The sequence below is a fragment of the Terrapene carolina genome, unplaced genomic scaffold (genome assembly GCF_002925995.2).
Source record: "Terrapene carolina triunguis isolate 2854851 unplaced genomic scaffold, T_m_triunguis-2.0 Scaffold55, whole genome shotgun sequence".
NCBI lineage: Eukaryota > Metazoa > Chordata > Testudines > Emydidae > Terrapene > Terrapene triunguis.
The window spans coordinates 198,680-225,698 of NW_020664406.1; the positions used below are offsets into that span (position 1 = coordinate 198,680).

The 27,019-nt window shown below is 39.7% G+C and overlaps 1 protein-coding gene across 1 annotated transcript in view; it reads left to right on the forward strand.

Moving 5' to 3' along the window:
- The window catches only part of LOC112107510 (exocyst complex component 2), a 208,695-nt gene that overhangs the window by 113,974 nt on the left and 67,702 nt on the right, over positions 1 to 27,019 (forward strand). Inside the window, exons 14-21 of the mRNA XM_026658728.1 lie at positions 4,458 to 4,526; positions 5,266 to 5,423; positions 8,438 to 8,559; positions 13,064 to 13,125; positions 20,503 to 20,583; positions 21,788 to 21,847; positions 22,862 to 22,923; positions 24,369 to 24,435. Coding sequence (XP_026514513.1) covers positions 4,458 to 4,526; positions 5,266 to 5,423; positions 8,438 to 8,559; positions 13,064 to 13,125; positions 20,503 to 20,583; positions 21,788 to 21,847; positions 22,862 to 22,923; positions 24,369 to 24,435 — 681 coding nt within the window. The remainder of the gene's footprint in view (positions 1 to 4,457; positions 4,527 to 5,265; positions 5,424 to 8,437; positions 8,560 to 13,063; positions 13,126 to 20,502; positions 20,584 to 21,787; positions 21,848 to 22,861; positions 22,924 to 24,368; positions 24,436 to 27,019) is intronic.

Sequence of the window (27,019 nt, forward strand, 5' to 3'; positions counted from 1 at the left end):
ATACAGATGTTTTGGTCATTGCTGTTCACTACTTTCCAGAAATGGAACACGTAGATAACATGTAGATTGAAACAGCCATCATTACCAGCACAACTAACAAGTATCTCTTCATATCTGTGCATGAAATTTGTGATGCACTCACTCTGGATGTCTGCAACATGCTTCCTGCTCTACATGCCTTAACAGCATGTGACTCTCTGACATACCTATTTGGTATCGGAGAAAAAAAATCTGTTTAATGTTGTCAAAACAAAGTGATCGTACCTCTTCAGAGCCTCCCAAATTGGGAGATTGTGATGGACAAGCTTCAAATTCTGCAGCAAGGAAGTTGATAGCAGTCCTGTATGACCAGAGTGAGAAAGAAGAGGAGACCCACAAAAACCTGACTTGCTTGCACCTCAATCTAGCCATCAAGAAGGACAAGTTACTGGCCAGAATCCCACCATGTGAGGAGAGTTTTGAAGAACATGTCACAACAGCATCTTGGCAAACAAAGGTTTGGATGTCTTCACACATAGGTAAAGCAAATAATGGATCACCATTACAACATGGAAGGAAAAATGAGGATGATGAACAGCTTCCTGTATTCTTCAAAGGCCCAGTGGCATCTGAGCTTCTACAAGACCTTATTTGTGCCTGTACCAGTAAGGGTTGCTGAGCAATCAGCTGTGTCTGTAGTCATAACGTTCTTGCCTGCACAGAACTGTGTACATGCCAAAGCAACAAAGATATTGGTAGCCCACTCACTCTTGCCAGAGATCATAATGATGTACAAGATGATGATAATTGTCCAGAAATGTCACCAGCGTTATCACGTTTCAATTATACCAATACAAATGTATTACTAGATTTGTTTTAGATTGTTTAGATCAGCTGCTCTCAAAGTTTAGCAACCTTAGGACCCCCATTTTGATTTTTAAAAAATTGGGGACCCCCCAAACCCTCCGCTCAGTCCTTGCCACGTCCCTGCCCCCAACCTTTTGAGGCCTTGCACCCCGCTCATTCCATCCATCCTCCCTCTGTTGCTTGCTCTCCCCCACCCTCACTCACTTTCACCAGGCTGGGGTACAGGAGTGGGTGAGGGGTGTGGAGGGAGGGCTGGGGCAGGGGGTTCGGATGCAGGAGGAGGTTAGGGCTCTGTCTAGACGGTGCTTACCCCAGGTGGCTCCCGAAAGCGACCGGCACATCTCTCTGGCAGCAGCTCCTAGGCGGGGGAGCCAGGAGGTCTCTGTGCGCTGTCCCTGCCCACAGGCACCACCCCCACAGCTCCCATTGGCTGCAGTTCCTGGCCAGTGGGAGCTCTGGAGTTGGCGCTTGGGGTGGGGGCAGCGCACAGAGACCCCCTCCCTGCAACCACCCCAGCCCCCCGTTTTCCGGAAGCGGCGCAGAGCTGGGGTAGGTAGGAAGCCTGCCTTCGCCCCACTGCGCCACCGGACTTTTAGTATGCCTGAGGCACTGGGAGGGAGGAGGAGGAGTTGATCAGCGGAGCCTGCGGATCCTCTGGGGTATCCTCAGGGACCCCCAGGTGTCCACGGACCCCAGTTTGAGAAATGCTGGTTTAGATTGTTGCGGTGGTGCTTTGAGGTCACAAAGAAATCCAATTTTATGTCTTTGAATAAGTGATATTAAACTAAAGAAATGAATGCAAATTATTTCAGTGATCATTTTAACATATTTATGGTGTCGTATTTATCCCCCATTTCTATGGTAATAGCACCACATGATGGCTCCGTATCATACCTCATCTACAAGTAGACCTAATAAGCTTCCAAATGATGTATGATGTGCATGTGTGTACAGAGGGTACATTAAGTTGACCAAATCGGTCATGTCTGCCGCTCACCTAAAATCCTCAGAAGTGGATGCATTTTGTTTTCCCCATTTCACAAATGGAAATCCGAGGGAAAGAGAGAACATGCATTTGTCAATGCCATACAGTGATCGAGAAGTAGAGGCAGTATTAAAATGTAGGAGTTTGACTCCTACCCAGTGTTTTTTCCATAGAGAATCATGCCATTATTCTCTAGTGAAAGTGATGAGAATCCTCCTGAAGCTTTTAATTTGAAAATAACTACAGTTTTGGTAATAATACATTTCTGGTTATTAGAGATTGGATTTGAACTTTAAAACCTCAACTGTAAATTAATGTAGTTTTCTGTCTGTGAAATTTCAAGAGACACTGACACTATGTTTACAATTGTACACAAAGTTGAGCAGTTCTGCTTGTGAGAGTAAGAGCAAGAGAAAATGCAGCAATCTTGTATAATGCCTGGTCAGAACATTGTTTCCATTGCAAAAAAGTTGGAGTTAATTTGCATGTTAAACTGTTGACCTATCCTGTACTTTCATAGGGCCAGATTCTGACTGGACAAGCAACTCATCCTCATCCCTTTGCTCCTTTTTTGTCCATATGTAGGAAATGGCCAAAATCCTGTGGACAGTGCAGGCTCTTGTTGCCACTAGCTATCCAAAAATGGATGGGGGCCTAGGAAACCTCATTAGGAGCTCCTGAGGAGAGCTTCAGCCACAACACCTCCACAAGCTGTAGAATTTTGCCAATAGTACGGATTTTAGGCATCATTGAAGGTGTCCTTACTACATTTCCTTGCTATTTATTGACATGTGAGAAACAAAATGTTGTTCACCATAATTTTGGAGACAGAGAGAGAAAATCATGAGAACAATGTACAGAGAACCATTTGATTGAAATCCATAAGCCTGAAATAGATTAACTCTAATACAAAAGAAAAACCCAGTGATAAATAACAAGCTGGTTCTATTTTCTGTTGTGAAGTTATATATATTTTTCTTGGCATAAAGGTAGGCTGTTCGTCTTAGAATAGTGACAGTTAAAGATTTATGTGCTATTTCTAACAGCTTAAAAAGTTTGCAGCTCTTTGAACCACTCAGATCCATATGAAGTAGCATATGTGAAGTCAAAACAGTGAAATATAACCGTTGGTCTTACCACAAAGTAGTTTTGGTCTGTCTGTGCAGGAAAGGGTTAAGATTTTTATTCAACGAAATCACTAAGGGCAAAAGTATCTTAAGCTCTTTTATATTTTTTCTTTAATATAACTTCATATCAGGGCTTTAAGGGAGCAATCAAAACTGTTTTAAAACTTCAGTTGAGTAACATTTTAAAAGGTACCTGCAGCATAGAGAAGTTTATTCAATATGATTGATTTTTTTATCAGAAAAAAGCAATAAAAAAGAGGACAGTACATATGAGGTTCATCAGTAATATGCAGGAATTGTTCTGATTAATATAAGATGGTACAGTTCAGAATAATAAAGGAAAACAGAGAATTTAAAAACTCTAAAGTGTTTTTGACGAAAAGCTTCTTTCTATTTGAATTTCTTGTTGGTAATTGTATGCTAACTACAAAATTTACTTGGCATTCATAAAAATAATCTGAAGAACTTCTAACAAATGATGAATTATAAAAAAAACATGAAACTTATTTAGTCATTTAAAAAATATATTGATTATATTACTGCTTTGAGGACAGTTTTCAGAATATCTTTTCCAAACTACAATTCTGCTAATATACTTTTGTCCAGTAGGTGTCACAGTGCATACGTTAAATTAGCAAATGCTCTTAGCTGTACAATTCCACCTACTTCTCTAATCCAATCTTTTAAACAGCTTTTTCTATGAAACTTGCTTTGTGTTATGGCACACTTCACACACAAATATATAATTATCACTTGCATTTGAAAACTGCTAACAGTAAGAGCACTGTTCAAGCCATATTCTTTTCTTTACACAACTGTAACCAAAGTTGCTAGTGCAGATGTGCTTTGGTGCTTCTAAATTTTCAGATATGTGAATTGTCCAGCAAGATGATGATAAATCTTCATAGTAAGTCCATTACAGATGATTTAGTTCTTCACTTTGGAGAATAATGGACTCTGTCTTCTGGAACAAAGTACTAAGCCAAAAGAAAAAGGAGAACACACAGTACTTCTGCACTATCCATCATTACAAAGAATGTACTTTATTTTAGACCCAAATTTTCCTCCAGGCACCTCTCACCTACTGGGGACTTGAAGATTCTTTTCCTGTAGACTTACTGCAGGATTGAGCCATGGATTTTAGAGCTCTTTTAACAATGTTAATGCAAAATCATAATAGGAAAATATTGCTTGACTTCAATGAAGCTTATACTTCTTACACTGTTATTTTACTTCCACCTTTTATTTTAGGTTGTTTTGGCACATTGTGCCCCACACTTAAACACTAGCATCTTGATAGCTACTATAAGTAAATACTTGTTGACTTGTGGAGACTTTGCTTGTAGATGTGACTTGAGTTGGCTTCTTTTATCCCATTGTAAACTCACGAAGCATTTTTGACCCCTTTTCCTAAATGCATCTTTTTTAGAATGGTTTTAAAATTGAAAGCCGTGGTTACCAGACACTGATACTTTTCAATTGTTTCTCATTTTTACAAGACTGCTGAAAAATCTGGTCAAATGGAAAGATCAAAGAAGAATGCTAGGCAAAGACAAAATGATTTCAAGGTAAGCTTGGTGTGCAGACTTATTTTCGTTTAGGTGGTCCTTCAGATTAAGACACCTGAAGAAGGCTTAATTTTCAAATAGTGGTGAGCGTTGACCCTGTAATAATCAGGCCCCTTTAAGCTGTTTTAGGTTCGGCACCCAAAAAACAATAGTCACTTCCCCCCTCCCCCCCACAAAAAAAAGCCCTGATCCTTGCTGTACAAGAGACTACAGTCTAAGTAAAAGGCAGATACCTTGTACTGGCAAGTATGCTCACACATCACCGGCCATTTAAGAACCTGCCATCACATCTGAAGCCTCTACAGACAATCAAACTTTGGCTGTGGTGGGCCCTGCATCTTGGAACTCACTTTCTTTATATCCAACCCCTAAAATCCATTTTATTTTATCCCTGCTTTAAAAATAAATAAATCTTAAATCTTTATTTTTCACAGTTGTTTTTTGCAGTGACCCTTATTAGCCCTATGTTTATTGCCTTCTCTGTCCTAATTTGGTCCCTGTTGTTTGTGTTTATGTTAAAGTGATTTTTTTGTTTTATATATTGTATTTGTTTTAATTATGTTCTGTAGTGCTTGTTATGTGGGTGTTTGCTATGTAAGTAAAATTATATTCCTTAGTGAAATTTGAAATGTATGCCTGCCATTTCAGACTAGATTATGCGATGAATACATAACTGGTTAAAAATATTGGTGCAGTTTCTAAGTATTTATTTTTGTGATGTTCTTTTATGCTGTGACAGAAAATGATTCAGGAGGTGATGCAGTCCCTGGCAAAACTCATCCGTGGAGCTTTGCTTCCATTCAGCCTCAGAGAAGGAGAGTTGAGACAGTATGGTGGCTGGGAGATGAAATCTGAACTCTCTGGACAGTGGCTAACACATGTCATCCAGACTGTAAGGTAACTGGGGCTATTGGTCTGTGTGGTATGAGTCTTTAGTATGTATAACATAGTCTAAACTGTGCCTTATTTTTTTATTTGTTTTGCGTTCAACTGAAAGATCGTTAATGTTGCAAAGTCAAGGATACAAAAGTTAGGAAATGTCAAAATTAAGGTTGCCTGTGCAAGATTAATTCAGCCTACTTGTGTATATATGCATTATGATACAGTCTGTAATTACATGATCACTTGCTATATTTTTTCCTTGGGAGTCTTGTCTCAGTGCACAGGATGGACAGTGCTCTGTAGATGAATCATGGTTGTGTAGTGAATGAGGCTGTTGTCTATAGGACCTCTTTTTCATTTGTTTTAGAAGTTGAAAGGTGTGTAGTAAATGAGGCAGGAGATTGCAGGAAGAGAAGGGATGGCCTCATAAATAGGGCAGCTGAATGTCATCTTGGAGAATTTGTTTCTGTCCTTGCCTCCTCTTAAATTCTGATGTAATGTTGGGCTAGTCACTTAAACCAAGAGTTTTCACAGGTGACCACTGCTTGTATTCCTCCTTTCCTAGATGGTTAAGTGAACTAATGATGGCTTATAATCAGCTAATTAAGTGGTCAAGCTGAGCAGACAATAGTAGTGGTGTGAACAAAGTTGTTGATAGTTACCAGATGACATTCCAGAATCACAGGGCAGTGACAGTGGCACACAGAGTGATGAACGTTTGAAGATTTGTGTCCATCCCCTGCTGATGGCTGCTCTCAGTGCCTGCACTCTGCTCAGAAAGAGGAGCAGGAAAGATGATGGCTTTGCAACCCCACAAAAGTCCTGGTGGTTGGTGGAGGGTTATCAAGTGCCCACACTTGGAGCCTGGTTCCTGCTGCTAGCTATTCCCGATACTTATGCCCTGCTCAAGATCGGGGTAGGGAGAATGGCAGTGACTCCATTTGCCTAGTTCTTGCCCAATTCGGAAACATTAAGGAGATGCAGCCAGTGTAGTGTCTTTGATAGGCAGCGGGTTTAAAGCAAATAAAAGGAAGTATTTCTTCATACAGGGCACAATCAACCTTTAGAACTTATTGCCAGAGGATGTTGTGAAGGCCAAAACTATAACTGGGTAAAAAAAGAATTAGCTAAATTCATTGATGATAGTAATGCAAAGTATTGCACATTGGAAAACATAATCCCAACTATAAATATGAAATGCTGGAGTCTTAATTAGCTGTTATCACTCAAGAAAGAGATCTTGGAGTCATTGTGGATAATTCTCTGAAAACATCCACTCAGTGTGCAGCGGCAGTCAATAAAGCAAACAGAATGTTGGGAATCATTAAGAAAGGGATAGATGATAAGACAGAAAATATCTTACTGCCTCTATATAAATCCATTGTACACCCACATGTTGAATACTGCGTGCAGATGTGGTCGCCTCATCTCAAAAAAGATACATTGGAATTGGAAAAGGTTCTGAAAAGGGCAACAAAAATGATTAGGGGTATGGAACGGCTGCCGTAAGAGGAGAGATTAATAAGACTGGGACTTTTCAGCTTGGAAAAGAGACAACTAAGGGGCAATATGATTGAGGTCTATAAAATCATGACTGATGTGGAGAAAGTAAATAAGGAAGTGTTATTTACTTCTTCTCATAACACAAGAACTGGGGGCCACCAAATGAAATTAATAGGCAGCAGGTTTAAAACAAACAAAGTATTTTTTCACACAACACACAGTCAACCTGTGGAACTCCTTGCCAAAGGATGTTGTGAAGGCCAAGACTATAACAGGGTTCAAAAAAGAACTAGATAAATTCATGGAGGATTGGTCCATCAATGACTATTAGCCAGGATGGTGTCCCTAGCCTCTGTTTGTCAGAAGTTGGGATTGGGCAACAGGATGGATCACTTGATGATTACCTTTTCTGTTCATTCCCTCTGGGGCACCTGGCATTGGCCACTGTCGGAAGACAGGATACTGGGCTAGATGAAGCTTTGGTCTGACTCAGTATGGCCGTTCTTATAGGTCCATCAATGGCTATTAGCGAAAATGGCCATGGGTACAGCCCCATGCTCTGGGTGTCCCTGAGCCTCTGATTGCCAGATGCTGGGACTGGAGGACAGGGGATGGATAATTGATAATTGCCCTGTTCTGTTCATTCCCTTTGAAGCATCTGGTATTGGCCACTGTCGGAAAACAAGATATCAGGCTAGATGGACCATTGGTCTGACCTAGGATGGCCATTCTTGTGTTCTTAACTCTTCTCCGTTCTTCCTTTGTGTCCCTGTGTAAAGATTTGGCACAATTGCAGCCCTCCAGTTAAGACTGCAAATGCTGCCCCTTACAAGTATATAGGATGTGACATAGGGAGAATGATAAGGCATGGCCCCACCCTCTTCCACACCAGTCAGTGGTGCTGGGCTGGTGGAAATTAAGTTGCGTTGGGTGAGTCCATGCTGCACTGTCTTTAGAGGTGGCACAGTAACTGTGTTCCCTATTGGCACATCAAACCATTATGCTCTGCTAGGGTGGTATACCTTCACGTTACCCTTCATTGCAGGCTCTGTTGCTATTTATTTTATGATCACCCCGAGGAGTGCTGATCATGGACCAAAACACCACTGTGCAACGTGCTGTACAAACAAAAGGATGGTCCTTGCCCCAAAGAGCCTTCAATCTAAGTATAAAACAAGAGACAACAGATGGATACAGACAGATGGAGAATTACAAAGAAACAAGACAATATTGGTCATTGTGATATGCAGTGGTATTAGCACATCAGTGGCCTAAACTTTGTCAAGTTTATACAGTACAACAGTGAAGCTCTATATTGATATGGTTTCAACAAATGAATGAACCAGATAGTAAAACATACCTATGGTATTATGGATGATATCACAGTTTAAAAAGCTTACTGTTGAGAGGACTAATATTATCCATAAGCAAAACAAACTCCTAAGTAACTTTGTGATATTTAGCAGTATTGTCTACAAAACTGTAAGTTTAAACCTAACCTTCATTTTATTTTCTTCTCCTTCCAGGCTTAGTTACGAGTCCCTTACTGCACTTGAAATACCAAATGATATGCTTCATATCATCCAGGATCTTATTTTGGATCTTCGAGTACGTTGTATAATGGTCACCTTACAACACACAGCTGAAGGTAATAAAAAAAAATGTGCAGACCTACATGCATATGGTTAGGATTTTTTATTTTCTCTTTAGTTAAATCAGACTGCATTCTAGAATAGATTGTGTTCACTTTAGGTACTTGAATCAATAATACGGTCACCTGTAATTCACAGAGTCACAACATACAAGACCTATTAAGTTATTTTATCATTTCCCTAACAATACTTGCTTGTTCCCTGTATTATGAGCCTTTTTTTCCCCCTTTAATATAAGGCAGCCACTTTTTTCACTAGGTTGCAGTCTTTTTTCCAAACCAAACACGCTTTAATTCATTTGTACATTTTGTCATGACACAACTATTCCATGCAATGAATCAGCATTATTACTACTCTGTTCTGTAATTTTAGCTCAAGCTTGGATATTCTTTTTTAAGTGAGCAAATCTTAAAAACTTTACACAATATTTTAGTTGCAGTTTTATCAGGGATACTCACTGTTTGTCTCTAGAGTCCTACTTAGCTCTTTGGGGTCGTAGATTCATAGATTTTTAAGGCCAAAAGGGACCATTAGTTTATCTAGTCTAACCTGTATAATACAGGTCATAGAATTTCAATGAGTTATCCCTGTATTTAAGCTCAATAACTTGTTTGACTAAAGCATGTTTTCCAAAAAGAAATCCAGTCTTGATTTGAAGATTTCAAGAGATGATGCATTGGCAATATCCCTTGTTAGTTTGTTCCAATAGTTAATCATCCTCACTGTTTAAAAAAAAATTGTGCCATATTTCTAATTTGAATTTGTCTGGCTTTTAACTTCCAGCTACGGGTTTTTGTTATGCCTTACTCCACTAGATTAAAAAGCCCTTTATTACCCAGTGTTTTCTTCCTCTTCCTCTTCAAGTCTCTTCTTGACTTTTTTAATAAGTTAAACACATTGAGCTCCTTCAGTCTCTCACTGTAAGGAATTTTTTCCAGCCTTCAAATCACTTTTGTGTTCTTTTCTGTACACTCTCCAATTTTTGACATCTTTTTTTAAATCTGGTCACCAGGGCAGGATGCATTATTCCTGTATTGGTATCACCAGAAGTAAAATCATTTTCCTGCTCATACTCACTACTTCCCTGTTTATGCATCTAGAGATCACATTATCCCTTTTGGCCAGAGCATCCCACTGGGAGCTCACGTTCAGTTGTTTGTCCACTATATCCTTATCAGTCACTGCTTTCCAGGATACGGTCCTACATTTTACAGGTATGGACTGCATTCTTTGGTCCTAGATGTATAACCTTGCATTTGGGTTGATTCAAACACGTTTGGTTTGAATGGGCCCTGCTTACCAAGCAACCCAGATCACTCTGTATGACTTCCCTCTCCTCATCGGTATTTACCACTTTGTCAGTTTTTGTCATCTGCAAATTTTATCCACAACGATTTTATGTTTAATTCCAGATTACTCATAAAATATTGAATAGTGTCAGACCCAAAACTGATCATTGCAGAACCCCACTAGAAATTCCCCTATTCAATGATGATTTCCCTTTGACAACTACTTCAGTTAGCCAGTTCTTAATCCATTTATCATGTGCTTTACTAATATTGAATAGTGCTAATTTTTTAAATGCAAATGTCAGGTGGTGCTAAATCAAATGCCTTATAAAAGTATAAGTATATTAGACACCTGTGCAGTTACCTTTATCAACCAAACTTGTCATCTCATAAAAAAATGAAATTTGGTTTGCTTGACAAGATCTATTTTCCATAAAACCATGTATATTGGCATAGTTATAGTCCCATCCTTTAATTCTTTATTGATTGACTCCCACAAACATTTTTCCTTTATTTTGCCTGCAATTGATTTGAGGCTAGCGAGCCTTATAATTACCTGGGTCATCCCTTTTGTCCTTTATGAATATTGGCACTCATCCAGTCCTCTGGAATTTTCCCAGTTTTTCAAGATGTATTAAAAATTAACATCAGTGGGCTAGAGATCTCTCTTCCCAGCTCTTTTCTTTCATATGGGGCTCATGGTGTCCACTGGTTTGATCAAACTTCTTTTATTCTGTGATGGGCAGCATGCTAGACAATGTAATGATCCTCATGCTGACTGATATACGCAAAGCAATGCAGGGACCATCGAGCAAACAAACTGGAGCTAGCAGGGTCTCTTCCTGTTCCTTTAAACAACCTTATTTCTGTTTGTTACTCGACTTATGCCCCAGTTCAGCAAGGTACTTAAGCCTAACTTTAAGAACATGAGTAATCCTATGTGAGAAGTCAGTGGAACTACTCACTTGCTTAAAGTTAGACATGTGCTTCAGTGCTTTACTGAATCTGGACCTCTCTGAGAAGAACACCAATAATCATATCTGATATTTATACTGTATAATATTTTTCATTTTCAGAATATTTTGCAAATATTAGTGATCATTTACGGCCCTTAACTAACTCTTGATTTCTCATGCTACATTCACATTGTTGCCTATATTTGTTAACTCACACTAACTGTCCATTTAGTGCCTCTGAAATCCAACCAGAACACTTCCCTTGTCATGCCTTCATTGATTACTCTTTCATATTCTTGTAAAAAAAAAAAAAAATCCTATTTATTAGATTTAATGGCTTTAATCTATTTGTTTTTCTAATCACCAGCTCTGTAAACTCAACCTGTGCTCAGAGTCAAACTGGTTTCTTTCCTTCTCATGCATCATCACTGGCAATAGAGGTCATGCAAACTAAATTATGCTAATACCAAATTAAACAGTGAGGGTTGAACAAGTGTAACTGACTGGAAATTAGTAAACAATTCTTTTGAAAATGCACAAGAAGGAATGTAATTCAGCTTCCTCTTTTGCAATATGCATTAAAAAAAACTATTTCTATTTCACGCCAATCATAATTTTATTCCACTGATGCGTCTGCATTAAAGAAAGAACATTAACTGCAACTCTGACATTTTCTTGCTTGGATTATACTGTGCCTCGTCTTTGTGTGAATAATTTGTAGTTTATTCATCTTCATGGGTGAAAGTGCTTTTACAGTGCTGCTTAATTTTCAATTCTATAATTTAAAAAAATGAATTTTTTTGAAAGAATGTAGCCACATGATATAGTGGTAATGGAGTTCTCTTCTTATGTAAACTGTCTCACAGCACTAAGTTGTACATTTTTTTGTTATTGACTTGCAAACAAAATTTCAGCGGTAAATGCAATTTAAACAGCAATCTAATGGTTTAAAAAATTCAGTTTTGAAGATACTTTTACCTTGTATTGTAGCTCTTACTTTCAGGGATACAGCCTGTGATTATCTTGCAAATAGATTTTTGCTGGAATCAGGTTTTGTCAAACTGGAAATGACTGTGGGATGCTTATTGTCTTTTAGTGATAAACGTGTTCAGTTTACAAGTAAATGGAAGAGGGTTTTTCTAGCTGTCAGCCCTGTAAACTCAGCCTGGGCCCTGAGAGTCAAGCTGGTTTCTTTCCTTCTCATGCATCATCACTGGCAACAAAGGTCATGCAAACTAAATTATGCTAATGCCAAATAAGGCAGTGAGGGTTGTACAAGTGTAACTGACTGGAACTTAGTAATCAGTTCTTTTGATGATGAATAAGAAGGAATGTAATTCAGCTCCCTCCTTTATATCTGTGTTAGATCTAAAGGTCTGAAGGGAATAAACCAGCAGTAAAAACAAATATAAAGTTGGCAGATTCAGGAGAAGATCTATTGGTAACAAGTTGCTACTTTTGCATAGTCACTTTTCAGAGTATAGTGTTCTCGAATGTACTTCAAGATGCTCCTCTGCCACAACACCTATCAATCAATCAAATCTACCAATTAATGATGACTAGGTTGAAGGGTAAATGGGGCAACGTGCAAATGTATATAGGTACCTAAATTGTATATAACTGATTGTTATACTCCTCTTCTTCTCCTCCCCTTTCCTACACTTCTTATCTCACTTTCTTCTTATAAGCCTTCGAGAGCCTGGATGGATTTTTCCTATATGTTTGAGCAACACCTAGCACAATGGAGTCCTGATCCTGATGACTCTCAACCCAAACATATTATACATATTTAATATAATTATGTGAGTCTTAACACTTGTCCTGATCTCCGATTAAGTTATGTACTTGAGGGTTTGTTTTTTTAAAACTGCATTGAGCAAGGAATAATAAAACAAACATACATTTGAATTCCCAAATATAATGCCTATATTATGGGTACACAGCCATGATATGTCCGTTTTTTTAAAACAGAGGACTGTAACAATATTTCTCTAACCTCAAGATTTCCAGTAAAAGGTGGGCTTTATGCAACTATTGCCATACACCATAAATTTTACTTCTGTAGGAGAAAGCAGCAGCAAACTATGTGTGTGTGCCATTCTTAGTCATTTGAAAAGTGTCTGAAATCTTTTAAGTATGGCCAATGTACTTGTATGCCTGTTCATCACACTTAGGTGCCTGTGGTTTTATCTCTTGTTAAGTTCAAGGAGTTTTTTATAATGAAACCTAGCTTTTAACACCTTTTCTTTTTACAGATGTGAAGAGGTTAGCTGAAAAGGAAGACTGGGTGGTTGATAATGAAGGTTTAACATCTCTGGTGGGTACACTTTGTGTGTTTCTGGGCACCCATTTTTTGTGCATGTGGTGGACTTGTGTAAATTTCATTTTTCTTTTCATAAATATTAAAAGTTTTGCAGCATGTTATACATTTACTTATATTTACACATGTGTGCATATGTATTTTTAAAAGAATTAAAATATGGAACAAAATAAAGCTAATCAGTTCCCATCTAAAGTGGGTTAGAATTTAGATGGAGGAGAGATTATACTCCTATGTGAATTCTTTCTGCCCTCTGTCTGCTCACTTTCTTAAATATTCATGGTGGTATAAATCCTATCACAAAATCAAAAGTTACTTTTTCTCTTCTTTCACCTTTTCCCTCTTTCAAGAGTTATTTTTCTCCTGGTGGATTTTCTTACATGTGTAAGTGAGCATAAGCACAGTTCAAAGTAGTTTTAAAAACTAGATAAATTTCAGCTTATGGATGGGGTTTTCAAAAGCAGTGTCTTTGGTCCCAGTGCTGCAGAGCCATATGTGAATAATCTTTATTTATGTGAGTAGCAATTCATGTCAGTGGGACTACTACCACGAGTAAGGACTACTCATGTGAGTAAAGCTTTGCTGGATTCGGTCCTTTAATATGAGTAGAATGTAAAGAATCACATGGAGAAGAGGCTAGCATGTATATAAATTGAGAGAGTTGGGGGAGGGGGGTTTAATGTGCCCCCCTAAAGTTTTTACTGATCTTCCTTAGTAAGATTGTGTTGAGGTTTAAAAAAAAAAAAAAGGTTTCTTTTTTAGCTATGGATGTTCTGCTAAAATACAGTTTGTTTTCTCAGGTTGTGGCAAGTTCAGTCCACGTCATAGTGCTTCATAACTTAATGAGTTCGTTACCATGGAAGTAGTAGATATAAAAAGTTGCTTTTCTGGTATAATGAGAAATTTAACTGAGAGTCAACTAATTTAGGAGGTTGCTCACAGACAAACAATAAACAACTTGAAACCATATTAAAATAAATTAGTGAGGTGCTTTCTGGAAAATAGTAATGACTAATGGCTAAAAGATGACAAGCACATTGTAGGCATGACTTAAAAACAATCTGAGAAAGCAGAAATGGCTGTGGGAGGATTAAGCTTTGTGTGTATTATATAAGAGAGTACTCGGTAGGCCATCTATCTGAAGTTGTGCTTGTTTGTTACTATAAATACATTTGAATGAAGTTGAGTAGGAGGGCGTGAAGCATTCCAGATATACATAATGTGGGAAGGAGTGTTGTCTGGTTTTAAAATACAGTACTGGGAGTCATGACTTCTGGGTTTTATTTTCAATTGCAACGTACTCTGGTCATTTCAGTCCAGACCAGAGCCCCATTTCCTTCTTCCATCTAGGTTTGCATACCTGGTCATTCTTTTGTAGAACTAATAAATCTAAACAAAATCTTATTAGTGCTTCATTACCGTGCTCCAAAGCTATATATACCCTAGGATTTTTTGCAAAAATTTCCCACCAGTTTAGCTCTGCCAGCAGCAGAAACCGTGGGTGGATTGCTAGTGTATATGGGTCTTTAGGGAGCTGTCACCGTCTTAAGTATGGTGTCATCTAATCCTGCTGAGAGCATGACATGGTGCTTAAAATACTGGCAACTGCTGATGCCTTGTCTATATGAATAATCCCATTGTTACCACCACTGATGGATCTGAATCAATTGTCGTAATGGTGGGAAACTTTAGCAAAATTTCTGAGGGTAGACAAGGCCAGAGAGGCCCTTTGGAGACAGCTTAAGCTTAAACTATATGTGTAAAATGCATGCAAGAAAATTAGTTATTAACATCCTTGATATTTATACAGCTGTTAAAACATATATTGGGATACTGTTGTCAGAAACGTACAGCCATGGGGCGTGTAATGCACAAAGGTTAATGTACAGGGAAGCTTTATTATTTTCTTCTCAGGCAATAAAAATCTACATGAGAACAAAAATAAAAGGAGCAGCGTTTTACTTTTCCACTGAAAGTATGCCCTTTTTCTGCCCATTTAGCTCTCTTTCTCTGCTGTATGTCTTCAACAGCTTGTTCTAAAAATGAATAAATAGCATTTTAGTATAGTGCTTTAGATTTTCAAATTGCTCTACAGACATGAATCAATCCTCATGACACCGATGTGAGGTGGATAAGTGTTATCCTAATATCATAGGTTGGGGAAATGAAAGTGAAGTGACTTACTCTAAGGCCTGGTCTACACTATGAGTTTAATTCGAATTTAGCAGCGTTAAATCCAATTAACCCTGCACCCGTCCACACAACGAAGCCATTTCTTTCGAAATAAAGGGCTCTTAAAATCGATTTCTGTACTCCTCCCCAACAAGCGGAGTAGCGCCAAAATCGATATTGTCATTTCGAATTAGGGTTAGTGTGGCCGCAATTCGATGGTATTGGCCTCCGGGAGCTATCCCACAGTGCACCATTGTGACCGCTCTGGACAGCAATCTGAACTCGGATGCACTGGCCAGGTAGACAGGAAAAGCCCCGCGAACATTTGAATTTCATTTCCTGTTTGCCTAGCACGGGAGAGAATAGGTGACTACAGAGAGCTCATCAGCACAGATAACCATGCAGCCCAATAATCGAAAAAGAGCACCAGCATGGACCGTACGGGAGGTACTGGATCTGATCGCTATATGGGGAGAGGATTCAGTGCTAGCAGAACTTCGTTCGAAAAGACGAAATGCCAAAACTTTTGAAAAAATCTCCAAGGGCATGATGGAAAGAGGCCACAATAGGGACTCAGAGCAGTGCCGCGTGAAAGTCAAGGAGCTCAGACAAGCCTATCAGAAAACAAAGGAGACAAACGGTCGCTCCGGGTCAGAGCCGCAGACATGCCGCTTCTACGCTGAGCTGCATGCAATTCTAGGGGGGGCCGCCACCACTACCCCACCTCTCACCGTGGATTCCGAGGCGTGGGTAATCTCATCAGCCACACCTGAGGATTCTGCAGACGGGGAAGAGGAGGAGGAGGGGGACGAGCTTGCGGAGAGCACCCAGCACTCCGTTCTCCCCAACAGCCAGGATCTTTTTCTCAGCCTGACTGAAGAACCCTCCCAATCCAGTATCCAAGACCATGACCCCATGGAAGGGACCTCAGGTGAGTTTACCTTTTAAAATATAAAACATGGTTTAAAAGCAAGCGTTTTTTAATGATTAATTTGCCCTGAGGACTTGGGATGCATTCGCGGCCAGTACAGCTACTGGAAAAGTCTGTTAATGTGTCTGGGGATGGAGCAGAAATCCTCCAGGGACATCTCCATGAAGCTTTCCTGGAGGTACTCCAAAAGCCTTTGCAGAAGGTTTCTGGGCAGTGCAGCCTTATTCCGTCCTCCATGGTAGGACACTTGACATCGCCATGCTAGTAGCAAGTAATCTGGTATCATTGCATGACAAAGCCTGGCAGCGTATGGTCCCGGTGTTTGCTGGCATTCAAGCAACATCCGTTCTTTATCTCGCTGTGTAATCCTCAGGAGAGTGATATCGCTCATGGTAACCTGGTTGAAATATGGGAATTTAATTAAGGGGACAGGGGTGGCCATTCCTACTGGGCTGTTTGCCTGTGGCTGAAAAGAAATCCTTCCCTGCAGTTAGCCAAGGGGGGGGGGGGAATTGGCGCTGAGCTTTTCGCCTCTGGCTAGCAGGGATCTTCCCTGATACCAGCCACGCGGTGACGGGGAGGGGTACAGCGATCATCCCAGATAATTCATGGCGGGTGGGGGGAGCGGGGGATTAGTTTGGTTTCTGCAGGGATCTTCCCTGATACCAGCCACGCGGTGGGGGGGAGGGATAAAGCGATCATTTCAGAGAATTGGATGGGGGGCGGGTTAGTTTGTTTTCTGCTGTTGAAGGTTAAAAGGAAAACCGCAGCAGTCAACGGGCTTTGCTTGGTATGTGGGAAAGGAGGGCGCAGAAGCCGAAAGACAATGGCTTACCATGGCCGCATGCAAGCCGAATTCTGTTGCCCGGACCTGCGTCTGTGATCTCTAGCAGCAAAGCCACAGGCACTCAATATTAAGATGGAAAATGCGACCTTGTACTGAAATCACATGTGCTATGTAATGTGAATAGTGTTTTTCACCGTGAAAGAGTATAAGCATTGTTCGGTAAAATGTATCTTTTTAAAAACTTCTCTCCTTTTTTCCATCCCTCCAGCAGCTGCAAATTTTTCAAGCCTCCCTCCTCCGTCCGGAAGGCTATCTCAGATAAGGCGGCGGAGAAAGAGGACGTGAGACGAGATGTTCTCGGAAATAATGGAATGCACCCGCAATGAAAGAGCTCATTTGAATGAGTGGAAGGACACGGTATCTAAGTACAGGAAAGATGCCAGTGAACATGAGGTCATGAGGGACGCTCGAGATGAGAGGTGGCAGGCTGCAACGCTGGGGCTGCTACGTGATCAAACGGACATGCTCCGGCGTCTGATGGAGCTTCAGGAACGGCAGCAGGATAGCAGAGTGCCGCTGCAGCCGCTGTATAACCTCCCTCCCCCCTCACCATGTTCCATAGCCTCCTCACCCAGACGTGTAAGAACGCGGGGGGGGAGGCTCCTTGCACCCTCCCACTCCACCCCAGTGGACAGCCCAACCAAAAGGCTGTCATTATAGTGAATTTTTTCAGTGGCCTTTTACTTCCCTCCTATCCTCCTCCCAAACCTCATCTGGGTTACCTTGTCGGTTCACTCCCTATGTTTATAATCAATTAATAAAGATTACATGATTTTTTAAAGATAGTGACTTTATTTCCTTTGAAAGCAAGCTGTGATTTAAGGGGGGAGGGTGGTTTGCTTACAGGGAATGAGTCAATCAAGGGGGCGGGTTTTCAACAAACAGAACTTTCACACCGTAGCCTGGCCAGTCATGAAACTGGTTTTCAAAGCTTCTCTGATGCGCAGCGCTTCCTGGTGTGCTCTTCTAATCGCCCTGGTGTCTGGCTGCGCATAATCAGCAGCCAGGCGATTTGCCTCAGCCTCCCACCCCGCCATAAAGGTCTCCCCCTTACTCTCATAGAGATTGTGGAGCACACAGCAAGCAGCAATAACAATGGGGATATTGGTTTGGCTGAGGTCTGACCGAGTCTGTAACGAGCGCCAGCTACCTTTTAAACAGCCAAATGCACATTCTACCACCATTCTGCACTTGCTCAGCCTGTAGTTGAACAGCTCCTGACTCCTGTCCAGGCTGCCTGTGTATGGCTTCATGAGCCATGGCATTAAGGGGTAGGCTGGGTCCCCAATGATAACTATAGGCATTTCAACATCCCCAACGGTTATTTTCTGGTCCGGGAAGTAAGTCCCTTGCTGCAGCCATTTAAACAGAGTAGTGTTCCTGAAGACGCGAGCGTCATGAACCCTTCCCGGCCAGCCCACGTTGATGATGGTGAAACGTCCCTTGTGATTCACAAGTGCTTGCAGCACCACTGAAAAGTACCCCTTGCGGTTTATGTACTGGGTACCCTGGTGCTCCGGTGCCAAGATAGGGATATGGGTTCCATCTATCGCCCCACCACAGTTAGGGAATCCCATTGCAGCAAAGCCATCCACTATGACCTGCACATTTCCCAGAGTCACTACCTTTCGTAGCAGCAGCTCAGTGATTGCTTTGGCTACTTGCATCACAGCAGCCCCCACAGTAGATTTGCCCACTCCAAATTGATTCCCGACTGACCGGTAGCTGTCTGGCATTGCAAGCTTCCACAGGGCTATCGCCACTCGCTTCTCAACTGTGAGGGCTGTTCTCATCTTGGTATTCTGGCGTGTCAGGGCAGGGGAAAGCAAGTCACAAAGTTCCATGAAAGTGCCCTTACGCATGCGAAAGTTTCGCAGCCACTGGGAATCATCCCACACCTGCAACACTATGCGGTTCCACCAGTCCGTGCTTGTTTCCCGGGCCCAGAATCAGCGTTCCACGGCTATGAGCTGCTCCATTAACAACATGATCTCCAAAGCACCGGGGCCTGCGGTTTGATAGAATTCCATGTCCATGTCCTCATCACTCTCACCGCCGCGCTGCCGTAGCCTACTCCTCACCGCCTGGTTTTGCAGGTTCTGGTTCAGCATAAACTGCACGATAACGCACGAGGTGTTTACAATGTTCATGACTGCTGTCTTGAGCTGAGCGGGCTCCATGCTTGCCGTGGTATGGCGTCTGCACTGTTCACCCAGGAAAAAGGCGCGAAACGGTTGTCTGCCGTTGCTTCCCTGGAGAGGGGGGAGGATGTACCCAGAACCACCCGCGACAATATTTTTGGCCCCATCAGGCATTGGGATCTCAATCCAGAATTCCAATGGAAGGAGGAGACTGCGGGAACTATGGGATAGCTACCCACAGTGCAACGCTCCGGAAATCGACGCTAGCCCCAGTACATGGACGCACACCGCCGAATTATTGTGCTTAATGTGGCCGCATACATTTGACTTTATACAATCTGTTTCCAAAATTCGAATTATATAAATTCCGATTAATCCTGTAGTGTAGACATACCCAAAGCTACACAAAGGATAAAGGGCAGAATGAGGAGTTGAACTTCGAAGTTTCTGGCTCCCATTTTTGAGCCAAATCAACTGGATTGGTGTCCCTTTTTCTAGCATGGAGATAGCTTTCTCACTTTCATGTTCCCCTCTGGAAACACAATTTCCCCCTAGTGCCGTCAGGTGGTCTCTAACCAGAGTGGCACAATATCGAGCAAGAGAGGATGGATAAGGGGAGATTGGCTAACAGGGATAATGCTACAAATTCGTTTGCATCTAGATTTATACACCTTAAGACCTATGTAACTTTATTTTTTTGGCATGTTTCCATGCCATTTTTTTTTTTTTTTTGCAAAGTATCAAAGCAATTTCTGAATAGACAAGGTTGCCTTACTTCCAAACCAATCCACCCCTACTTGTTCTTGATGATTTCATGATAGTGAAATCATAATGGTGAATTTGTGATATCCTAGAATGGCCCCATTAAATTTAAATCCTGGTCCTGTTAGTCAATAGGACTTCTGCTATTGACTACAATGGGGCCAGGATTTTACCCCCAGACTTTTCCTGAGTAGCTGTGCGTGCAATCACAAACAAGGTATAAGAACTTCACTGCAGGCTTAAGGCGAAGAAACCATTCAGTGGCAGAACCCCTCATTCAGACACTTGCAAAGAAAATTGATCTGTGTAATCATTTTTGTTTGCTTCAGTATGACAGTACATCATTAAAACAAGGGATTTCTTTAGTATATGTATCATGAAATTTGTGGGGGGGGTTCCATTTTGGATCAGTAAAAAATAAGTATCTTCTCTGTTACTGTAAAAAAAAATGTGTATATTAATAGTTTGTATAGTATACATTGCACATTCATTTAGGAACTCAAAAATCTTTTTACTTTCAGCCATCCCAGTTTGAACAATGCATTGTGCATTCCTTGCAGTCACTCAAGAGTGTTCTGGACTGCAGACCTGGAGAAGCCAGTGTAAGTCTTGTTATGTACTTTTTCTTTCCTTGCATGTAAATTGTTATTAATTTTAAAAGTAATTACTGTATAAATATGTTTTCATTATGTATTATTAGTGTTAGTGGATAATACAGAGATGCTATTATAAAATGAGTTAAGAAATTACTCAAGCTTCACAGTATTTTTTTCTTCACTTTGACAAAAAAAAAAGCCCTTGCAATATTGAGTCCGTTTTCAAATTGCACTCATAGTACCTTTTGTTTGGGAGGGGGCAAAAAGTGAACTGTATTTAAATGTAATTTTTTTGTAATAAAGGTTGTGACCTGTAGCTTTCAAATGGCAGCAGGTATGATCTTACGATGTAGGTACCCTGGAGAGCCAGTTACAAATACATATCACATCTAGACTTCATTCGGAACATAACTCAACCCTTCGTTTTCCCTACTCCGGTATGCCACATGATAAACCCTAACCCATTCATTTACTGCCTTGGGGACCTGATGCCACAAGGTATGAGCCACTTCCATTGACTTCAGGAAGACATGAGAGCATTCTTCAGGAGATGCTCAACATCTCATAGGATTGGGTGCTGTTGCTGTTGCTCCCTTCTTCTTTGTCCCATGTATGACGAAGGTATCCTGTTCCCCCAATGAGGGTTCCCCAGAAGAACCCAAAAGGGGATATTACTTCACAATTAATCGCTCCCCATGAGATAATTTTCACATGCTAACAAAGATGATCTTGAGAAGTCCCAAGAGCTTCTACTATTGCCCAGTTCTCTTTTCAGCTTCACTTGGTTTCCCCCATCCTACATGTTGCTACAAACCTTTTTCTCCAAGTTTCTGTGACATACAGGACGAAGGAAATCTAGCTACTACTTTCCCTTCTACTCACTTATTTTTTCTCCTACCTTTTTCTAATCACAGTTTCACCTTCAAGGTATGGAGAACTGGAATTATCCACAGCTAGGTAGCGTCATGTACCAGTATTGTTCCCATCATTGTGTTTCCCCTTCACTATAGGATGCCCACACCCCCTATCCATTGTGTTTGTACATAGGATTTGTTCTACCAGCCACTCTTCTTTCCCTGGGGAGTCTCACAAGAGCAGTGTATACAGAGAAACTCGGTTTGATATTTATAACTCTCTTCCCTTTCCTCACTTCCTTTGGAAGAAGGTCTTCTGAAGCTATTCCACTGAAGTTATATGGTTGTTTCTTCAGGTTTTCCAGCAACAAAAAACACAGGAGGATGTGTGCCAGCTAAGCATTGGTATCATGCAGGTAATTTTAAACTGGAATTGGGGAGCATAAATGAGTGAATTAAGGGCTTACTTTGTATCCATTCCTCCCTAAAAAGTAATAAAAGGTGATAAGATGTCAGATACTGTTTAATTCAGATCATCCAGACATAAGTGTTATCGTAACTTCAAATTACAGTAACTCTTAAGGATAATGATGCTTAATGCTTCCTGGGGTTTCTAAGGCCCTAATTCATCAGGGCACCTAAACACTTCAAACATATACTTGAAGCACTAGCTTAACTTCAAGCATTTTCTTGGTTATTAATTATATATTTAAAAGATTAACTTAAAATTTGGTTTCAAAGAGCACCAGTTTCTAATACGAAACCAAGGGCAAGCGCCTGAGCTGGTATAAATTGGCATAGTTCAATTGCAATCAGTGGAGCTATGCCAGTTTACAGCTGAGGATCTGGCCCTTAGTTTCATATTAGTAACCAGTGCTCTTTGCAACAGATTTTTAAGGTAATCTTTTAAATGTATAATAACCCAGAAAAATTTTTAAGATAATAAAGCAACACCCAGCAGTTTTAACAATTGTTTGTATTGTGTTATCAAGTGAAATGTCACAAATCAGACCAAAGAAATGACACGTAATGGGCTTAAGAGATGTTTGCGTTGGGGTTCTCTGTTTAAGCACTTTAAAGCCATTAAAGATACGTTCCTTGTAAACCAGTGGACCCTCAGTCCTATGATTTCAACTCTGATTTGGGAGGTCATTTAGCAAGATGAGAGATAATACAAAGAAATAGCACAGATCTTTTTTTCCACAGGAAAACAAAGGATAACAAGATAATGAAAACATTTGCCGGACTTAATTTAAAATGCTACTGTTTTCAATTATTTGAGGTTTAAGAAAATTGGAGTATTTGTGATTATTCTGCTTACATGCTGCAGTTAAAAATTCAGTTAAGAAAAATTAAAATATTTTACAGGTTTTGTACCAGTAGTTCAGCTCTGATGGAAAATTCAGAATTTTTTTTTAATTATTTTATAGGTTTTTATAGATTGTCTGGAACAACTGAGCACTAAGCCTGATGGTGATGCAGATACCACACAGTAAGTAAAATAATACAGTTGGAATATTTGAAGTTGCAAATTTCAAAAAGGTTTTCCTCACCAGTATTCCTGTGGTATTTCTATTAGATAGCTTTTGTGAACAATTTTGGCTTTGACCAATAATGCCATGGAGCCAAGTAGAACATTTCTATACCAAAAAAAAAAAAAAATGAAATACAAATTTAAAAAAAATAATAAAAAATATTGAAAATAAAAAATTGTTTTTTTAATAAAAAATTAAAATTCTTAAAAAAAAAAAAAAAAAAAATGAAATACAGATTTGAATAAGATAATGAAATATGATGAATATTAAAAAGTTGTTTTCTTAGTAGCTATTGTAATGCTTAGTGAAAGCTAGCTTATTCAAAATCCTTCTGCTTGATTCCCAAAGAGAATCATCTTTCTAAAGGTTGTAACTGTTACACCAAACTAGCCCATTTTTTGTTCTAATGGTAATATCTGTGCCTGGTGGTTTTTGTCACAGCTATAGCTTCCAAGCACTTTATATGAAAGAAGTTGCCACTGTCACTGAATAACATCTACCAATGGGGAATGGTATTTTCCTTGCTTTGCCCTCTGTCTTTGGCATGTTCCTAACTCTATCAACATATCTACTAAATTGTTGACAATTTTGCTTTTATTCCATCAACCACTAATTTCAGAGATCTGAGGAGTCATAAGTACCTGAATTTTAAGGCAAATTAGAAATTTACGTGAGTAAAACAAGGAACCAGAAAATTTTGCTTGGATTTGCCTGGAATTAAAACTGATTGACTGTATCCTGAAAGACCACCTTTGTTTTTCTCTTTACTTGGTTGACCTTTAGTTGGTGTATAAGAGAAGAAAACAGAAACTATTTTATTGCAAATCAAAGAAAGTGCAGAAAGGTGCGACTCCACCTTCCGCCCTCCCCCAATATGATTGCTGGAATGGCAATTCCTCTTCCCAAAGCTCTTGTTCAGTTTGTGGGTGATTTAGAAAAGCTCTACAGCTCATTCTGCCTTCTATTCCATGGTATGAGACGCTCTGACACAGCACTCCAACTTTTTCTAGAGTCTTTTCAGCTGAACCCAGCACGACAGCCGGTCAGAACATTTTCGACTAAATATTTTTCATCAAAGCCATATTGATTTTGACGAGTTTTTTGACAAGAAGGTCTCCGAGGTCCAGGGTGGGCTGACTGACTCTCGGGGGGAGAGAGAGCCAAATTGAAGACCAGATATTTTTGATTTAAAAAAATGGAATTTAAACCCAATTCCATTTTGCAAATATGTTTGAAAGGTTTTGGTTTTGTTCTATTTGGAACCTTGTTCCGCATGTCAAAACCTCGAAAGTTGTTGAGAAATAGAAATGTTGTTCTCCAGCAAGCACACATCATAGCTGATTTGTAAATGCTTAGAGTAAAAAGAATAGTCTCCTATTCACTTTTTTCAAAATATTTTCAGTCTTTCAGTTGACGTTTCATCTCCTGATTTATTTGGAAGCATTCATGAAGACTCTAGTTTATCTTCCGTAAGTGTGGCGTCTAGTTAAAATGTCCTTTGGGGTAAAATTAAATGTTGAATAAGGCTTTTATCTTTTACTGTGTGTCTTTTGTAATGCATTTGTGTATTCCTAAGTCACATTTTTCAAAATAATATCAAACTTTACTAACTACAAGATTATCAGAAAAGCTAATATTAATGGTATTTCGAGCTTTGGATTGTTCGGTATTCAGTGTATTTCCTACAAATTCTTACGCATGAATTTTATTAAAAAAATAAGGGTTGGAGCGAGGTCCTCAATGGGTATAAACTGGCATAGCTCTATTGACGTCAATGAAGGTAGCACTAATTTATACCAATTCAGGATCTGGCCCTTGATGTTTAGTTAAAACTCAAGTGCGAATAACCTTATTCCTAAAACAGATAATTAAATATATTTTTTTTTTTTTTAGAACATAGAGATAAATGTGTAGAGATAAATGTGTAAAAATAATGTAGTTTGCCTTGGTGAGTCTCTTCCTTACAGTAGAATGTGTTGTGAATAAGAGACTAGAAAAAGTTGCTTTTCCATAAAATTCCTAATGTTGCATTTTTTTGTGTGCAAGTTGGGCTCCCAGTTATTTGAACTAATGCATTCCCATAGAGTACATGCCCCCAGCACAAGGGCTATTGAAACATATAAAGTTATGCCTCTCAAAGAATGAATTTGAAGCTCTTATTATGTTTGTAATAATCTATTTCCTGCAGAATTTAGAAACTATATCCCTTAGGCCTGGTCCACACTAACCCCCCAATTCGAACTAAGGTACGCAAATTCAGCTACGTTAATAACGTAGCTGAATTCGACATACCTTAGTTCGAACTTACCGCGGTTCAGACGCGGTCCACACGCGGCAGGCAGGCTCCCCGTCGACTCCGAGGTACTCCTCTCGCTGAGCTGGAGTACCGCAGTCGACGGCGAGCACTTCCTGGTTCGACTTATCGCGTCCAGACCAGACGCGATAAGTCGAACCCGGAACTTCGATCCCCAGCCGCCGAACTAGCGGCTGGGTGTAGACCAGCCCTTACTTTCATGAGTAGTCTAACTGCAATTAGTGAGCAAAGACTTGTAGGATTAGACCCAGAGTTCTAAATTCTGAAATTTAATAATAATGTAGTACTTATATCATTTTAACTCTCCAAGTACTGTGTGAACATTCATTAACTGCTATCATCCTATTTTATTTTCCTGTGTTATTGAAGTCCGTGTGACGTTTTGAGGGTTTTTTCCTCCCAAACAAATGGTTCAGTGCTTTTTTAGCAAAAAAAAAAATCATTGCCAGTAACCCAATACTTTTGACCAGCCATATGGCTTATACAATGGAAAAATAAATTTGGTTAAGAATTATTTTGAAGCTTCAAATGAGATATTAATAAACAAAAGTAGGAAAGAGTATCAATTTCTATATTTGGCACTTAAAAGAGTTTTAATCTATAGATTTCAAAACATTATAAGGTATCAATAAGGATTATTATCCCCCATTTACAAATGGAGTAGCTGAGGCACAGAGAGTATTAAGTGACAAGCCTAGGATTTTTCATTGTTTTTTGACAGTTTGTGTTTAATATTGTACATACAAATAATGATAAATTCATCAAAGTAGTAAGCAGGTTAATGGGTACACATTTATTACACTAATCGTTGTAGTTCATTACTGGTTGATAAGACTGTTGGGAATTTATCAGGAATTGCAAATCTCATTCTTAATAAGATATTGACTTCCTTCACACCTCACTATGGTAATTTATCCTCAGAAAGTTTTCATTTTTAAAGCACTTTGCAAATGATTGTCCTGAACTCTCTTCTGAGGTAGGTAAGTATTTTCCACCTTTTACAGGTAGGGAAACTGAGCAATTTGTGACTTGCACACAAATTTGTGACTTGCACAAAAAGTCACCACCAGAGCTGAATTTATAATTTGAAAGTTCCTATCTCCCAATTACCTCCTGAGGAAAAACTAGACCTTGCCTCTCTCACAGGTATCATATTGTTGCACCAGTCTTATGGACCAACAGTCCTGATATAACCTAATTCAATATCTGTTTTGAACCATATTTGATTTTTAAAACAAAATAATTGGAGCGCAGAGATGACTTACAATGTTTCAAATTATATGCAGAAATGATTGAGTTCTGTCAGTCTTTGATTTAGTTTAATTTGGAGGATGGGAATGCATTTGTTTAATATCTGTTTTGCTTCCTTTGCTCGAATGTTAAAACCGAATTCTTCAGGCAGTTTCATATGAAAGTGAAGATTTTGGTTATATTTTATGGCGGTCATCATTTTTAACAGGTTACTAGAAAAAAACCAGTAAAATGCAGAAACCACTTCTTGGAAAGCTGTTTGTGGCTTACTTTTTGGAATGGGATCTGAATCACAGAGCTATATTAGTCACAATTATTCCAGTGAATACTTTCAGACATCAGAGCCCATAAGAAAAAGTGCCCTTATTGAATCATTGCACCCAGTGTTGACCAGTTCTTAGGATTTTGTTTACAAAACTATTTGTTAGCTATATTTTATTTATCAGCATGCTTATCATATGACTGTTGTCATTTAAGTCAACAAAACA